Source organism: Neocloeon triangulifer, unplaced genomic scaffold (assembly GCF_031216515.1).
Source record: "Neocloeon triangulifer isolate White Clay Creek 2 clone unplaced genomic scaffold, ASM3121651v1 ptg000014l, whole genome shotgun sequence".
Taxonomy (NCBI): domain Eukaryota; kingdom Metazoa; phylum Arthropoda; class Insecta; order Ephemeroptera; family Baetidae; genus Neocloeon; species Neocloeon triangulifer.
The window spans coordinates 18685869-18703987 of NW_026775556.1; the positions used below are offsets into that span (position 1 = coordinate 18685869).

The following is an 18119-nucleotide window of genomic DNA, read 5'->3' on the forward strand; positions in this document are numbered from 1 at the left end:
GAATACCAGAAAATTGATTGATTCAAAGAAGAGATCTTTGCAAATTGTATCATTTTGGGTCATTTTAAATACATCCAACAAAAGTACTTAAAAAAACTTTTACAACTAACACTTCAGGACGAAAAATTGGTTTTATTTCTTATATATTTAAATTTTTTTCATTAATTTACAATTATAATTTTTTTTTCATATTATGACTTTTACAATGTGTTGATTGATTATTTACTTGAATTATTTTTCACCAGAGAGTAATTCTTTAGTTTTTTTTTTCATTTTAAAAAGTTTTAAATAAATAATATACCCACTGACCATTTGATCATGAACAAATTTACTTAAAACTATATCAATCTGGCTTGCAAGAGTTTTATTTTTATTATAACATCTTACTTATCAATTGACTTTTATTGTGGAAAGTAAAAAAATATTGCAATGGACATACTTGATTATTGATAAAATTTTCATTAATTTTCTGTTTTCAAATTTAATCTTCCTTTGAAATTACACGCAACATCTTGATAAGGAAAAATGGCAAATTAGCTTGATTACAAGTCATAAGCCCTCTCTTGTGCCTCGGATGCTCCCACGCATGATCTGTTTGTTCTGGGGCTAGATTGGCGCATCACACACACTCCACTCTAATCCGGCGTGGTAAATACATAAGACAACACACACCCTTATTCTCCTGCTCTATACATACATACTATGCAGTACTCGGCCGGACGCGTATAAAAAGCTTACACTTCGCACCCAAGGTTGTCAAAAAAGATAAAGAGGGATGAAAGAGTATAGCAGAGAGAGCAGGTAGGAAATCTTCACCTCGTTTTTGGTGCTTTGGTCACCTCGCCGCAGACAAGGTGCTAAATATAACACTGAAGAGAGAGTCCTCACGGGGGAATCCAAAATTGTCTAAAAATCAGGGTTTCTGAGCATGAGCTGCTCGCGAGCAAGATTGAGCAAAATTTTGCTCGCGAGCACCATTGAGCACTCCTTTAGTGAGCATGCTCGCGAGCAGATGGTTGCGAGCACCCCAAAAGGGAGCATGCTCGCGAGCAGATGTAGGGGAGCACTCCTGAGGTGAGCAGGAGCAGGAGCAGAAATTAGGGAGCACTTTTTAGAAGTGAGCAGGAGCAGGAGCAAAATTTACTAAAAATGCTCGAGATGCTCCTTCTGCTCTCATTTGCTTTAAAAGTTTTACTATGATAACAGAATTTCATACTAAATCTATACTCTATACTGTGAGATCAACAAAAACCAGTGGATGACGCTTTAGAATCTCAATGCATTTGGGTGTGTATCCCTATGCTCAGACGCTCCGCCTACACCCCTTTAAGCCCTGAGTTTGATCTGCTGCACCTTATGTGCTCCTGGCAAACCTTCAGCCCTCTTGTGTATTTTCCTCACATTATTTATAAAGAGCTCAAATTCCTGCTTGTTATTTATATGCTCCTGGCAACAATTCATCTTTTTAACCAAAAATTAGATTAATTCAGAGATAATTTAATTATATTAATGAAAATTTAATTTTTTATATGGTCTTAAATTGATGTCCTCGCTAAATTATTTTGTCATAATAAATATTTTTTCAGAATAAATCAATAATTTGCATGCCGATGATGCCGACTTTTTATAATATCAAATATGAGCATGACGCTGCTTGGGAGCAAATCGGGAGCAAAATTTTGCTCGGAGCAGCATTGAGCACTCCTTCAGTGAGCATGCTCGCGAGCATCTGCTCGCGAGCACCCCAAAAGGGAGCATGCTCGCGAGCAGATGTAGGGGAGCACTCCTGAGGTGAGCAGGAGCAGGAGCAGAAATTAGGGAGCACTTTAGAAGTGAGCAGGAGCAGGAGCAAATTAATTTGAGCACCTGAAAATTTTTGTGCTCAGAAACCCTGCTAAAAATAAATTAACTGCTTATTTGAAAAATTCTTTTATTTTAATTAAAATTGAAAATGATTTAATTTATTTACTTTCAAAGTTTTAAATTAGGTTTTCCCCACAGACCTATTAAATTCAGCGACATTGAAACTCAAACAAAATGTGGTTGGACGAGTTTCTCTCTCTCTGCGTTCAGCCCAATGTCCACTTGCAATTGTGGTTTCCCCTCGGTGGTCCCCTTCCTCGTTCTGTGGTCGAGCAGGGTAGTCGCTGCATTTAATTCTTCTTTATGTACACCCTTTTTTATGTACTCATCAGTGTGTGCATTGTTTGAGCTCTGTCCGAGTCCTCTTGTCGGACTCGCACTACTGACGACTAGGCCATTAGGCACATTAGGATGACGTCACACGCTTTGATGACGGCGACGACACCACTCTTTCACGCCAGGGTGCTGTGCAAGGGATGATCGCACCCTCTCTGTATGTAAGGAGATAGGTACACACGTTGATATTGAATCTGAGTGGTGCGACCAGGTTGATCGAATTAGAGCCGAAAAGGTTTCATACAAGTGTGGAGAGAGAAATACGGTGTACTTACTACACATAATCGCATTTCAAGAGGTGGACAGCAACTGAGATGTTGCTTCATCTGTTAATTCTGCCATTCTCTTGTGTGGGGATTTGGAATACTTTGGAAACCAGATCCGATTAATAAGGAACTCATATAGGCAATCAGTATAGCTTTATAAATAAATTTCAAATTTTTCAAAATGGTTAATATGAATCTTTAAATTCTTGGATATTTGAAAATAGCTTGCAGTAGAATAAAATTAAGAAAAGAAAGAATTAAATTAAAATTATTTAAACGTTAAATGTATTGATTCAATTTTATTTATTTATTATTTTATTCTAATTAATGACTCTCAAACCATTCTGCAATCAAAAAAGATTTTCTTTAAACTTTTCAATTAAAAATAAACCAAAATCCAAAAACCTGAAGCTAAGAAGTGTAGCCAGCGGATTAATAAATTTAATTGCAAATTATTTTCTTGATGCCTTGCCACTTTTTTTAATGAACCCAAATCTTCAAGAGTATTTAAATCTCCAAATTATCTTACAAAAACAAATTAAAAATTGTACTTTTAGCATGTAATTTAGCTCTAAAAAAATTAATATTTAGTCTATTTTATATAATTCTAACAAATGCTTAAAACAGGTAAATGAGTACAAATTAAATAATTATACAAACAAGTAAAAATAAAATTCATGGGAATTTGAATTTAAATTCAGCTTTTCCTCAGAGGGTTTTTGTGATTTTATTATTGTTTAAGGAAAAACTATATCCTGCTTACTTTTCTTAAACAATAAAAAACTCGAAAAACACATCGAGGAGAAGCCAAATTTAAATTTATTCAAACCATGAATCAACCCTCGATTGAGAACTTCTTCTACAAAAATAAAATTATTTGGAATTATCAGAGTGAAAAGTAGCGTAAATTTTTGCAATTCAATCTGCGCAACTTTAAGGAACACGCTAAGAATTAATCCCCTCGTTCACTTTTCAACATTAAAGGCGCAGCGCTGACCACTGGGACTCGACAAAGCGCCTTTGAAAATTGTACCCGTGCGGCAAAAAATCAAATTCGTGTCAAACGCAGGCGCTAATAAAGCGGTCGAGATCTTCGCCTTTTCCCTGCGGCGGCACCCCCGTCACAAAAGGAGGCCGTGGGCAGCTCTGGAGAAAGGCGTTTTGTATTCCAACAACCCTTCGTCGCCGCGGCACGGTCGAGTGCATTATTGTGCTGCGGGAATATAATAATAATCGCGGCGAGCGAGTTAGTTATTTGCCAGCCGAGCGAGCAGGCGCAGCTTGAGCTGCAGCCAATTGTCGGCGGCTCTTCCGCGAATTTCCTCAACAGATTTGAGCAAAAGCGATCTTCGTGGAATTATAGATCGACAAAATCTGCACGACCTTTTGAGAGATGTGTGGTTTCTGTGGAAATTATCTTCATCGGCTTAGCCCTTTTGCTCCTTTGGGGACTGGAAAAAAGAAGAGGGTGCGTTGATTAAAAAAACTCATGCCCCATTTGCGGTCACGCGTGGTAATTTGGAAACTGAAATAAAACACCCCCTCCGACTTGCTGCGTAAAAAATTTATGAAAAATCGATGCTAAGAGGGATCAAAATGATGCAAACTTCTTATCCTGGAGAAAAAATCCACATGTAAAAAAATAAAGGCGTGTTTTTCCGATAAAAGTTCTTTAATTCTACTAGCTTCAGACCTTTATACCAGCATTTATAAGCCCATCGCATTAATTTTACATCATCAATTATATTAAAATAACATTGAGCTATGTTTCAGGACTGTTTTGTTTGTTCTGTCATTTCATTTTTGTTAGTGATTTTCTCTCTCTTGTATCCGATCTAATTTGAATTAGTGAATTTATGGATGATGAAATTGGGTTGGACAGTGAATATTCAGGAATACGTTAATGGACATTGTAATTGAAACTATATGTGACTGTACATAAAAAACGACGTTTCTGTGTTCAAAATCAAATTTGTCTTATTGTCAGATTTTTATTTTACCATTTTAGAATTTTAAATCCATATCTCAAACGTGCACTTCAATTAAAATGGAAAGTAATTTATTAATAAAATTTTACTTCATAATTAAAAACAAAAATAATAATAATTATTATTATTAACTAACTCTAGAAATTGAAATAAAATGGTTAAAAAATTTGTTTTTCAATGAATTGCTGCAATTATCATAACTTTATTATCATTGTTTATTCTTCACAAATTAGTCACACAAAATACGCAATATTCCAAGAAAATTGAATGCTTTCCTATATTTTCAAGTAATTAAATCACAATTATATTTCCCTGCGCAACTGGTGTCAGGATTAGATTCGGAGATCCGCGTGGGTGGAAATGCATTTGGTCGGAGAGATTTGCTTCCCAGGACAAACAGCGATCCTGAGGGTTGTTGCCACAAAACGAGAATGCTCAATGGGTCGGGACTAATTAAACGGAGGAACCCATTCTTGGGCACGTTCCGGCAGATTTGCATAAAATACGACGTCAGCCGTGACGTCTGTGGGCAATTTAGAAGCGTCCGAGGATTAACGTGAGCGATTTTACGATTGCTGAAAAATGTTTCATTTATTGTTTTCATGGTAATTAATTGAACGCATGTTTTGAATTAATTAACAGAGATTGATATGCGAACACTGTGTGTTTATTATCGATTTTGTCTCTGCCGAGTGGCAGAGTCGCCTGCATAAATCATGATCGTTGGTAATTATCGGCGATTGCAGAAGAAAGCGACAGGTGCTGTCAGAATACCATTAGTTGGGTAATTAATTGAACTCAACTCCCACCCTGCGACTGACACATAATCCGTGAATTATCATCGCACTCATTTATTCCCTTCGTTTATTTTGCCAAAGGAAAATAAATACAGAATGATCAATTTCAATTGGAAATTATTACGAAAACTCTTTGGCATCAACAAAAATTAGATACACAGAAATTTTGAAATTAATTTCAATTACCTGGAATTGCTTGATGAAATTTTTCATTTTCAGAATTTTCATTAATTAATGAATTATATCATCTCAAATATCGTCTGTTTTTGTTATATTAAGTTATAAATGTACCCGGATAATTCTGTTTGTAATTCCGCCCACAAATAATGACAATAAAGGCAACCAGTGAAGGCCAGCAAAATAATAAAAAAAGTTATGTTTCTATTATCTGAATATTTTGTTTTATTTTTTTTTCACTTAAAATAACTGTTAAGCGAAATTCAGAGAAATCTTTATGTGGAAAAAAAATGCATTTTTTTCATATCTTTTTTCAAACAATGACAAGACGGGTGCGGATCGAATGTAGCTCAGCAGTGTCCACTCGACACACAATGCGCCATATGGTTCAGCTCAGGCCGGTGTTGCTTCTTTTCCATCATGTCTCTCGTGCAGTGAGTTTTGATCCGTCCCTCAAATCCACCCATTTCAATCAGTTTGGATGGAGTTTGCTCGAGCGACAGACCGCCACTCTCTTCACTCGAGCACACGAACAAAATGTGTGTCGTAGCGGATTTGCGTCGCCCATCCGGTCCCAAGGGCTTTGGCATTTTTGCATTTTTCTCTCTCGCTGATTTCGTGCACCGAGAATTCACATTGTTATTATTTTATTTTGGCAAATAAATCTGAATAAAGCATGCAGGAGAGACCAAAGTTGTTGAATATATTTAAAAGATGAGAAAAAATTACGATATTACAAAATTTGAAGCAAAATAATAATTTGTTGATTTATAAACATTTAAACACATTTTTTTATCATTTTAAAACGCCTGAATGGCACAAAATATACAACCTGGGGCTCACTGCAGTCGAGCGTGTTGCATACGCACCGCATTGCATAAGATTAAAGCTACATAACTATTAAATTGCTTTTCATTTTTTATTAAATAATGTTTTTTTTTTTTGTAAATTACATACATATTTAAAGAAAGTTAATTTTTAATATAATTATTATTTTTATTTTTGTTCAGCTTAATTTACTACGTAGCAAAATATGGAACTATTATATATTTTTAATTATATTGTGATTATAATCTATTTTGCGTGAATTTTTTATAAGATTTTATAAATTGAAACAAATCAGAAGTTTTAAGTATAGAAGTGTTACATGCACCATCCAATCCTGATGTTTGTCCGTATGTGATATATTAATGAGATTAGAATTATTACATTATAAAAACAAACAATAAATTAAATTTTCACTTGAATTTGAAACTATTCAATAATAATATTTGCAATTCAGCGCCCACAAAAATTATATAATGATTTAATGATAGAAAAGAAAATTCATTAGCTCATCGTTCGAATCAATTGCTAGCGTTGGTGACAGGTACAGATGGACTCAGTCGGGCGCTATAAAAAGTGCAATCAGCGAGACGTCGGCAAAGGTGGGCGTTCGCAACATTTTTAACCTTTTACCGGCGCGGTGCAGGGCGCAACGGGTTTATCGGTGTGCGAGCGTCGGCTGATCCGCGCCAACCCCTGAAATCGCAGCAGCCGCGGCGGGTGACTCGCCCAAGGACTACTCCATCAATAATAATGACAGTGTGCTTTTTGTCGCGAGCGGGGGTGCGAGTGAGTGAGTTTCGCTCGCGGACTCTGCACGACTCAACCGGGTGGGCGGGCGGGAGGGCTATTAGGTGAGTGACCTTTGCCATTTTCGCACCTGCTGCTTCCCGACACGCTGCTTGGAAAACTCGGCAGGTGTAAATCAAATGGTTTGAGGGCGAAATAATATAATTTGCTAGTTGATTTATTTTTGGTGTAATGATATATCTTTTAATCAACATCAATTATTAATTTTAGATTAAAATCGGAAAATCGTTCATGAGCTGTTCAAATTTTCAATTTTGGCAATGTAAATAAAAAATTCTGGTAGTTGTTGATTTTTATCCTCTCATTTTTTTTATTCAAAATACCAATCGTATAAAATTTGAATATTTACGTCAGATGTCAGAGAGTTATGTGAGGCTGCAATAAAATGTTGAATTCCTCCTGAAATTCCTTCATTATCTGCTCTGCCAAATTCAAAATAATTTAATTAATTTTAGTTGCAAATGATGTTTATTGATATCACAGAGGCATTAGCTGCCCATATCGAGATTCATCGATCATACATTCAAAGTTATTTCATTTTATTTACATTAAGAGAGAGAAAAAAAATTACAATATTTATAATAACAATATTATTTCATAAAAATTTTATATCATAAACTCTTTTTGTGTTTTTGTTTTATATTTATACATAAATAATTTATTTTCTATTAAAACTTGAACATTTTTAATCTTTTTATAAACATTTGACCCTCATTCACCAGATATCACATAATTATGCAAATTTATATTAGTAAATAAAAAAATTTAAACTACAGCCAACACGCAGTATTAGTTAATTATGATGATATTGATATTGATGAACATTTAAAGAGTTTGGGATCTGTAGATGTTCTCAAAGTTTTTCGGTTATTTAAAAATAAAATAAGCACTAATTAGAAAAAAAAATTATCTAAAACTTAAAGCAAAACTTGGCAGAAAGGATAAATTTATCTCACAAAAAATAAGCGTGAAAATAAATGTTGCAAGTGAGGTTGTTTCAAATAAAAAGATGAAACAGATTATGAAGAAAGTGAAATAAGTGTTTTAAATCTTCATTATTTTGATACTACTACAGCTGCTATATGGGAGAAGAAAAAAATTAAGATTCAATTATATTTTGATTTATCATTTTCAGAAAGAAGACAAAAAGCTCTTTGATTCAAAAGTAAATCACTTCCGGTATATTTCTAATGTTTGTAATTTTCGAATCATTATTTCATTCTTCTTGAAAATTGTAGCCTGAAATAGTTATTTCGAGTTCCCTTGTCACGCACATTGTACTTAACATAATCGTGAGAAGAAGCTTTGAATATTTTTAACTATATTGGTAGGTATAACTTGAAAAAAATTAACATTTAATTCAGAAAACCTTTGTTTCATTGTATTTTATTTGATTATATGCCAGCGCGGTCTGCAAAAAAAAAAAAAACCCAGTAAGCGCGAAGCTTGTTTTAAAACTCTTTATTTTTTGCTCGCTGGTGTTGTTTTAAGCCTCGCCGGCGCTGTTTGCACGTCGACTTGGGTGGCGTATTAATTCAATATATCCAGCGCGTGGATTTGCAAAAGTCAGCGATTAAATTATGGACGGCGAAAGTTCGCTCCGTTTATTGCCCCGCCGCAGACTAAATCAACAGTTTTGTTTGGCACAGGCCGGAGAATAACCGCAGCATAGCGGAAAAAATAGGGTCTTTTCCTTTTCCGCCGGGTCGGCGAGTTTTTTTTCAGTAAAGAAGAAGAAGAAAAGTCATGTGAGGCTGAATGAGGCAAATGAGGCTGATTCATGCACAATGTAATAAAGTCTAAAAGAGGACACACAATACCGTCCTGAATGCGAAAACCTAGGACTGCGCCGCTCTGCATCCGCAGGGAGCTCATAGTGTAATCATGTTGGCGGGTCTAATTCGTGATCTTTGCCTGCTGCAGAATTAAAGAAGCCCCGGAAAGCATAAACGCGAGTAATAGTCTTATCGTGCAACGCGTGTGTAGTTTGTTGGGCAATTAGTTGGCGATTATAACTCTATTGCAGGAAAGAACCCACTCAAGATAGTGAGCGGATTTTTGACGGAAGCTTCTTAAACTATCAGCCAAAGTTAACCTCAATTAACCTTCTGAGTTGATGAGATGCTCAAGCTTTTGAAACTTGAAGTTCATTTATTGAAGAAAGATTTATTTTATTTATATTGATTTATATAATTGCTAAAATATTTCATTTTTTTTCTTTTTTATCAGAAAATTAAATTTTGCTTCAAAGTTAAGCTCAAAATACAAAAGATTGTGTTCATGTATATCTCAAATTTATGTTTCTTAAAAATATAAAACAAATGGATAAGAAAATTTGAGGCTCACTGCGGCGGATGGGGTCTTTTTGGCCTCGGAAGTTTTAGCAAAATTCTTGCTAGTGGTGGTGCCGTTTTGTCCCAACAATTTCTTTTTTCCAAAATAAATGTTTTTCAACAATTTGTTTGTAAACAATGTGATGTAACAATTTGGACAAATAAACAACAATAATAAAAAAATTAATATATAAGTACAATATTTTGTACGAGAAATATCAGTTATCAGCCAAGTTTCAGTTGTTGACATAGTCGAGTCACCGGAAATGGTTGGAAATTTAATCGGTGGAAGGAAATGTTGCAATTATTTAGCATTTTAGAGAAGCTGTTGGAACGCAATCAGTTGGAATAAAATGACTGGAAATTATTTTGTCGGAAATAAAGTATGTTTGTAATAATTATTTAATTCTTCAATTTCAATTGTTTTTTTTTCTCGTTGATTGATAAAAACAGCAGTACTCCTTGAAATCAAACAAGAAATTTGTTTCTATTTTTTAATTTAAGAGTTAAATAAGAAAGAAATATTAATTATAAAATTAAATCATTCAAATAGCGAAAATTCTCAAATATTAATTATATTTTTTTTTTATCTAGGGGAAATAGAGCAGCGTTTTAACTCTGATGGCCGAACACAGTGTTTGATTACAATTAACCCTGCGAGTTGATATGCATAGAAAAATATCAAAGGTCAATATGCGTTAGAGACTATCCCGTTTTTGAAAAGACACACTCGCATATTTCATACTCGGTCCAACCTTGTGTCTGTGCAACAATACGCACGCGGTTGGATTATTTATGAGTAATTTTATCCCAGCATTACAGCGAAGTTGGGACGATACAATGCGAGAATAATTCTGCCTATGCTTTCTCTCTCCCCGAGAATAAGAAGCAGCATACAATTGTGCTCCATCATTGTGCGGCGCGGGTGGCGTGTGTGCCAGGGGTATGGGTTTTGTTGCGCGCGAGTGTTTTATTGCGGATTAAGCGTGCAATTGTGTGTGCTCCGTCACCCAAGCCGACAACAAAAGGCCGACGCAATACCAAGGAAAACGCTCCCGAGCAGCGCATGTAACGCCAATTTTGCGCGCCCACTTCCTCTCTTCCCGCCTGATTGTGTAACTGATATTTACACGCAAATTACGAAACGGAAAATAAATAATGATTTCGGTCCTCTTTTGAAATTCTGAGTACAACAGTGAGTGGAGGAATATTGGAGTAACGAATAAAAAGATGCATATATTGTTCAAGGGCGAGTTGCAAAAAATAACTGAATTTTCAAATTACGATTTTTTTTTAGATTCAACAAAAAAATTTGAAAATTGTTTATTTAAACAAATTATTTGTAAACACGCATATATATTGTGCATTTGAAATTCATTTTTTTTTGTCCTGAAATTCAACATACGAAAATTGGGTCAAAAAGCAGAGATAAGTGTCTGCTAAAACGCCTCTGACATCAAAAGGAGATTTGACCAGGGCGCTTAACCCACACCAATTATTTAAATTATATTTAATAATTAATGTCTCTCATTTAATTATTGTAAAAAATAGTAATTATGAAACTGCTAATCCAACTTGATGTGATCAACTTCCATGATAATTTAGAGGTTATTTTTAATTTATGAAATAAAATTCTCCAGACTCCAACATGACCAAAACATTTCATATCTGAAGTGATAGTTCTATGAATGCGTTAAATAATTGTGAAGGCGCTATTTTAAATATTTTTTTATTTTATCTACAATGCTCAGGCAACCAATAGTTAATTAAAAATGCTATAAATAATATATTAATTACGCAAGTTTAATTTAAAATTTGTAAAATTATGACAAACTATAAAATATAATAAAAATAAGATACATGTAAAATATAATAATCTTAGATATTATTTTTACAACTTTTTAATAATAGTAAAAAGCTTTATATACTAGGTCCTATAATATCAAGAGAGGATTAATTTAGAGTGGACTCAACACCATTTAATGGCAAGTCATCGCAGGAATGGTATGAACTGTTTATATTTGAGTCACACTTTTATAAAATTGAAATAATTTCTGAAAATTCTGTGATGACTCGAGTAAATCGTGTTCTATGTGCCAGATAAGATCGTATTAGGTTTTTTTATGACACTAATAATGCAATAAAATCTGAAATTTCCAAAGAATCGTCAATTCATTCAAACTGATATCAGCCCAAAAGTTTTCATGCAAACATGTAAACAAAAAAATGTTAGTTTTAATGTAAATAATTGAAAATAAAAATAGCGAATTTCAGCACATTGACATTGATTCTTAATTACACGTATTTGCACCGAAAAAAACATATATCATTTTTTTAAATTTGAGTCGATGCGTCAACAGGTGTCTTAAAATCAGTCATGTCAAAAATCAATAATAATTCAATAAAAGAGTTTATTTTTTTGCTCTTCAAAAAAAATTCATCCTGAATCGTGTTGATTCTGGGTTATTTTCATGTGAAATTGTGGTGTGTGGTTTTCGACTTTGTCTTTTTTGCGGTGGAAAAAGTGTTCGCTAAAAACATCCTCTTATTGTTTTCCACAATCAAGGAGTATTTATAAGGTGGAGGTCTTCCGAGAATTCCACGCATTCTCTCAATTGCAAGTATGAAGTCGAGTTTGGTTTTCGCTGTCCTGGTGCTGGCCGCCGTTGTGGCCGTCGGCCTCGCCGCTCCCGCCGTTGACGTTCCACTGCAAGAAGACACCTTTCAAGCCAAAGCACAGGTCGGTTGGCAAGGGGTCGTGGATTTATTTGCAAAAAATCAGGTGAAAAGAACACAAAATTTGACGGATTTTGGCGTGGAAAAAACTCGGAAAAGTCAAAAGCTTTCCCGGAAAAACGCTACTGTAGTTTCAACTTAGAAATGGAATATCTCGGGTTCTAATTGAGATGCAGAAATGCGGCTAGCACCAAAAATTTTCTTTTTACCTCCTCTTCAATCCTGAGGGGTCAAATAATCCAGAGGTCAAAGGTCAAGGTCATTTTTCAGGGGTCACAAGTACAAAAAAAATTCTAGCAAAAATATGCCACCTTCGATTGGGCTGAAATTTTTTTCTAAGATAGTCCTAACATGTAGGAACAACATATTAAAAATTCAGAATGGCATATTTTTTAGATTTTCTATAAAAAAATCACAAAGGTAAAAAAACGTGAATTTTTCGCATTTTGCTCATGATCAAAAATTTATTTTGAGAAAGTACGTATCTAAAATGGGTAAATTTATTTATTTATTGACATAAAATTCCTAAATTTTCAAAAAATTTCTTAAAAATTCTAAAAATCAATATCCGACCATTGGCAAAATACAAAAAATTCACGTTTTTTTACCTTTGTGATTTTTTTATAAAAAATCTAAAAAATATGCCATTCTGAATTTTTAATATGTTGTTCCTACATGTTAGGACTATCTTAGAAAAAAATTTCAGCCCAATCGAAGGTGGCATATTTTTGCTAGAATTTTTTTTGTACTTGTGACCCCTGAAAAATGACCTTGACCTTTGACCTCTGGATTATTTGACCCCTCAGGATTGAAGAGGAGGTAAAAAGAAAATTTTTGGTGCTAGCCGCATTTCTGTATCTCAATTAGAACCCGAGATATTCCATTTCTAAGTTGAAACTACAGTAGCGTTTTTCCGGGAAAGCTTTTGACTTTTCCGAGTTTTTTCCACGCCAAAATCCGTCAAATTTTGTGTTCTTTTCACCTGATTTTTTGCAAATAAATCCACGACCCCTTGCCAACTGACCTGTGCTTTGGCTTGAAAGGTGTCAGAAGACGAAAGCGCGCTGAATGAGGATCAGGCTGTCGAAGGGATGCTTGAAGAGGTGCAGCAGGGCGCTCGCTACAGGAGATCTGAAGCCGCGTACTGGCGTTGCGTGAGCAGGGGATCCATTTATAAATATTATAACGGAAAGTGCCACGTGTGTCCATCCTACAAACTGACTTCACACCCATGTATACCGGTGTAATGAGTAAAAAAAAAAATCTAATAAAGTTGAAGCATTCTAAAAATTAGGAACAATTAAGTTTTTCTCTCCTTTATCCCATTTATTTATAGTATGGAAATATTAAAATATGCATTGAATCTTCAATGAAAATTTTGGTTTCAATAATACTATGTAAAATTAAAAAATGTAATTTTTTAATACAAAGCATTTTCTGAAAATTACGTAGTCTAATCAAAAACGTTTAGTGATTTATCATAAAAAAATTCCTTACAAATATAAATGTTGTTTCAAATACATAAACAAGTATAAACTTTTTTCACTGCTCCATAAACAATCTGGTACATAAATTTTAAAAAATTTCGTAAAACGCAGAAAGGTGTTGTTAGTTTTTGAGCTCGTGTTAATTTTACGCCTCCGTGCCGGCGCGCTTGTTTTTGACACTTCAATTAGGAAATATGCAAACGAGGAAAGCAGCTGCTGGAAGGACACAGAGCATATAGGGTGTGTGAAATATGGCACTGGATGTAAGGGCCAAATGAGGTATTTAATATTGTCAACCTAAAAGCTGGAACGCAGAGCAGGAACAAAGAGAAACTCAAGTTCAAAGGATAAATAATAAATTATATCACGCGTTGTTGTCAGGTGTGGTAACTTTTTTTATTTAAATTCTCCAAAACAAATAGGCATTTGAAAACAAAATAATACGTCAAAACAGAATTTATTTTAAAATTTCAAATAAAAAATATAAAAAAATAAATGGTTTCTTATAATAGTGCATAGAATGAGAACGGAAGTGGTTTCTCTTTTTCACATGCCGAAAGCATTTAATTTTCCACCGGTATCTAAATTGCTTTCTTTTCACATTGTTTCCAACCTCTAATTATTTACCTGCGTGACCTGGCAAACTGAAATTTTATATGTAGCACTGCATAGCAACTGAAAATGTCTGGAAAACGTGCCAAAAGATATTTTTTATAAATTTCAGCACAAAAATCTTTTTCGTGTTCATTATAAAATTATCTTTCAAGGTTTTCCAAGCTCCGTCCAGACACATAAATTGGAATGATAAATTCAAGGACATTTTATTTACTATTTTTAATATTGCTAAAAAATTAATAAATCAATATAAGGGAATTTTGTTTCAAATCAACGATTAAATTCTTCTTATCTGTTCCAAAATCCAAAAGGGCAACTTTTGTTCATTAAGTCAAAGTGCCAATTTTCCTACGCTTATTCATAAGTTGTAATTTCCCCCTGGCTAATTAGCATGTGAAGGCTTGATGTGAAATTCTGAGAAATTACTTCCTGCTTGTCGAGTTATCAGCAAAAAATGTCAGGTTTCGGTGCTGCGTTTTCCCTTTACCTGTTGTCACTTTATCGTCCCTCGCCTGCCGTTACAATAAATTTCCCTGCGCGAACATTTTCCGTGTCAGAAAGTCATCAACGCCACTCGCAGTTCAACAGGTGCGCTTTCAACGCCAGATTTTCCTAATTTCAAAAGTATACCCAACTTTTCATTTATACAGGGAGAAACTTCAAAGTCCGTTTTAATTTCACGATGGGTTCCAAGGCAATGTTGATCTTCAAACTTGCATTCCTCGGTACGACTTGTTTTTTATAACCCTCTTTCAGTGCATATACTTTCCAATTTGTTTTTTTAAATTTCCACAAAATAATTATTTTAGTGTTGGTGTCCCTCACAGTTTCCACCGGGATTCCAATGTATGATGCCCAAAGTGTAAGAAAATTTTATTTTATTCAAATTTATTTAATACATTTGATAATTGTGTAGCAAAATAATTGCACAGTTGTATTCTTTTTTAGCAAGGTATGGTCAAGCTACCAGAATGGGCTTTGGAAATCGGCGGCCACAAAGAACCCGATCCTAACAATATCAAGGGTGTGGATGAAGCTGCTGATGTTTTAGAACAAGATGATGATGACGAGGAAGAAGCTGATGATGATGATGATTCAGAAAAGATGGTATATTTTAAGATTTTTCCATAATTAATTATCAAACAAATTAAAATTAAATTTTAGAATATATATTTTAATATTAAAGGGGCAATATTTTATTTATAAATTTCTGGAAATTCTAAAAATCTATGAGTAAAAAAAAAGACACTAAAAATTTTTATCAGGACGATGACGACGACGAGGATGAGGACGAGAAAACTGATAGCGACGCTGGACACGCAATTAGGCGAAGGTCGGTTGAAAATGTTCAGCCTGCAAGTGTTGCCAATGCTGCAGAAAAGCCTTCCAAGGACGATGGCGACGACGATGATGACGACGAAGAAGATGATGATGACGAAGATTCGGAAAAATCGGTATGAAATACCGAAAAAGTATTTATTTATTTTTTCAAAGAACTCGCAAATTAAAAAAGAAAATGAAATTAAACTATACAATTAATTTCAAGGCAGCTTATTTCTTTTAAATAAAGAGATATTTCAGCTACAAAACAACATTTGTAGTCAAGAATATACTTGAATTATAAATAATTGAAATTGAAATTTATAAAATTGCATTAAAATAATACTTTAATTATATATGCTCAAGGACGAAGACGAAGAAGAAGATGACGATGAGACCACAGAAAAGTCCAGTCACTCAATTAGGCGAAGGTCAGTTGAAAACAAAGAAGTCGAGGATGAAATTTTTGAGGACGACAGTCGGCCGTTGCCTCCGTTGTTAGCCGAAGTTGATGAGCCGCAAGAATACGGCTTGGAAGATTTACTTGGCGAAGATTTTGTAGAGCTCGAAAGCGAGTCTGGAGAGCACAATATCAAAGATGGGATAGCAAGAAGGCTGGACTTGAACTACGGTCTTCCTGCGTTCAAGATGCCCGGACGCCTCACTGACCCCAACGTTCACAGCGATGAAATTTTAGCGGACAACAAAACCGCCGATTCCAAGAAAACAATTTTAGCCTGAGTTTTTCTGTATGTTTTGCTTTTTGAATAAAAATTCATATCTCTCAAGAGATTTTTCGCAATAAAAATTATGTTTTGCAAATTTTATAAAACTACCACTTTGACCTAAACTATCTAATTTTGAAATTTCTCTTTCAAAATAATTAAATAAAATCATTTTAAAACTAGACTATTAATGAAATTTCAACTGGGCAATTTGATTGAACCAAGGTTATGTTGTAATAAACTTCAGAATCATAGTTACACTGTATTTTACGTGTAATTTTTTTATAACATAAATTGAATCAGTACTGCAAGTTTTAGAATCAAATTATAAATTTTTCAAAAAAGATAATTTGAATTTGAAATTTAAAGCAACAACAATGGAATATTTATTGTTCATAGCAAAAAATAATATAACCTGTTAATCGCATTTGCATGTGACAACTCTAACAAGCACCAGCTGATAAATTTGTATTGTCACTCAATTAGCTGCAATTGCAATATAATTCAAATTATATACTTCCTATAAAATTCACTAAGTAATAGAAAATAAAATTGTCTCTCTTTTTCATCTCGTTTATCTTTGTTAATTACGCTTTGGAAATATATTTGAGATCAATATTTATAAAGCTGAACTGAAATTCATAAAATATTAATTTAATGAGATAAAAAATTTCGTTATCGGATTTCCTTCATTTTCACATAAAAAATATTTCTAAATTTAATACGTGCTATAATCATTTTTTGCTGTATTCATTTTTTAGGTCTGTGTGCTACGTCAAACGAAATGTATCAAAGAAAGAGGAGAAATTTAGATAGTTCACAAATTTCCTTATTTTTCAAATTTAAAAAAAAAAACATGAAATAACATTACGCAATAATTTCTTCCTTAACAGAAACAAAATCGACATATTGAAAGTTTTATTGCTTGCATGATCCGGAACGGTAACCTTTCTTGAAAAAAAACCCACTGGCGCAGAACATGATGTGAAATCACTCAAAATATTAGTCATACACAAACTAAGTAGTAAGCACACTCGCATAAGTAATTACTTAATTACCAGCGCAGGGAACTGCAAATCCTCCGCAGGCTCACGTTTATCGCCGCGACATTGACATTATTTGCGTGATTATGATGTGGTATGTACCGAGTTTCTTTCTAGTAAACCGAGATCCATATTGCTCGCCTTGCAAGCGCGAGCGTGTTATTACTCCTTTCCTCATAATACACCTGAGCCGCGGATATGTAATTACCGAGGATTACTCATATTAATGCTCCAACTTGTCAACAGCTGGAACTTTTATTTTTTATACATTTCTAAACTTTCACCTCAGCAGTATTTTTTTTTTATAATTCTAATTAGCGAAAACATCTAAATTCCGACTGATCGCAGCGGAATAAAAAAAAGTTGCGAAAGTTGACCAATAACCTATGGGGCAATATTTCATTCGACCTGATGGATATCCTAATTAAATTAGACGGCGCAGATCAAGTGTGCAAATTTGCCAATCTCCTTTCAGCTCTTAAAAGCACAACGCTCGTCACATTACGGCTCAAACAAATAAATGAGTTATTACAATAGACACCAAGTCTTTAACAAGGTGTAAAACTTTCACTGTGACCCAGACCTTGGTCGCCGCAACTAACTCACGCCGACACATAGAAACGGGACGTAATCAATTCTGCCTACCGCCTGTAAGTTTTTATATTTTTATAGAGCAGCAACATCTGGTTTGATAACCTAGATTGCTTTCAAACGAATGGGTTCGGGTGTTGATAAGAGGCGAAAATTAAGTGGCTTCTTCTTCTTCTTCGATTGGAGAAATTTGTTTATCGCGGAAAG

At 34.2% G+C, this 18119-nt stretch overlaps 2 protein-coding genes across 4 annotated transcripts; both read left to right on the forward strand.

Moving 5' to 3' along the window:
* The first annotated feature begins 11971 nt into the window (after positions 1 to 11971).
* Positions 11972 to 13423, forward strand: LOC132200405 (uncharacterized). Of its 2 annotated transcripts, none has more exons than XM_059625845.1 (2): positions 11972 to 12177; positions 13175 to 13423. In XM_059625845.1, the coding sequence occupies exons 1-2, from the start codon at positions 12019 to 12021 to the stop codon at positions 13376 to 13378; spliced, it is 363 nt and encodes a 120-aa protein (XP_059481828.1). In that variant the 5' UTR covers positions 11972 to 12018; the 3' UTR covers positions 13379 to 13423. The 2 variants fall into 2 exon arrangements, with proteins under 2 accessions (XP_059481828.1, XP_059481829.1); XM_059625846.1 differs by having other exon boundaries at positions 11977 to 12135.
* A 1315-nt stretch (positions 13424 to 14738) lies between these two features.
* Positions 14739 to 16361, forward strand: LOC132200288 (trigger factor-like). Of its 2 annotated transcripts, none has more exons than XM_059625644.1 (6): positions 14739 to 14821; positions 14884 to 14958; positions 15043 to 15095; positions 15182 to 15340; positions 15499 to 15687; positions 15920 to 16361. In XM_059625644.1, the coding sequence occupies exons 2-6, from the start codon at positions 14916 to 14918 to the stop codon at positions 16292 to 16294; spliced, it is 819 nt and encodes a 272-aa protein (XP_059481627.1). In that variant the 5' UTR covers positions 14739 to 14821; positions 14884 to 14915; the 3' UTR covers positions 16295 to 16361. The 2 variants fall into 2 exon arrangements, with proteins under 2 accessions (XP_059481627.1, XP_059481628.1); XM_059625645.1 differs by having other exon boundaries at positions 14752 to 14821; positions 15061 to 15095.
* Positions 16362 to 18119: the final 1758 nt, after the last annotated feature.

Coding starts and splice junctions, on each gene's coding strand:
- LOC132200288 (XM_059625644.1), top strand. CDS start 14,916: ATGGGTTCCAAGGCAATGTTGATCTTCAAACTTGCATTCCTCG. Junction 14,959..15,042: donor CTTCAAACTTGCATTCCTCG/GTACGACTTGTT, acceptor TAATTATTTTAG/TGTTGGTGTCCCTCACAGTT. Junction 15,688..15,919: donor ACGAAGATTCGGAAAAATCG/GTATGAAATACC, acceptor TATATGCTCAAG/GACGAAGACGAAGAAGAAGA.
- LOC132200405 (XM_059625845.1), top strand. CDS start 12,019: ATGAAGTCGAGTTTGGTTTTCGCTGTCCTGGTGCTGGCCGCCGTTGTG. Junction 12,178..13,174: donor ATTTATTTGCAAAAAATCAG/GTGAAAAGAACA, acceptor TTGGCTTGAAAG/GTGTCAGAAGACGAAAGCGC.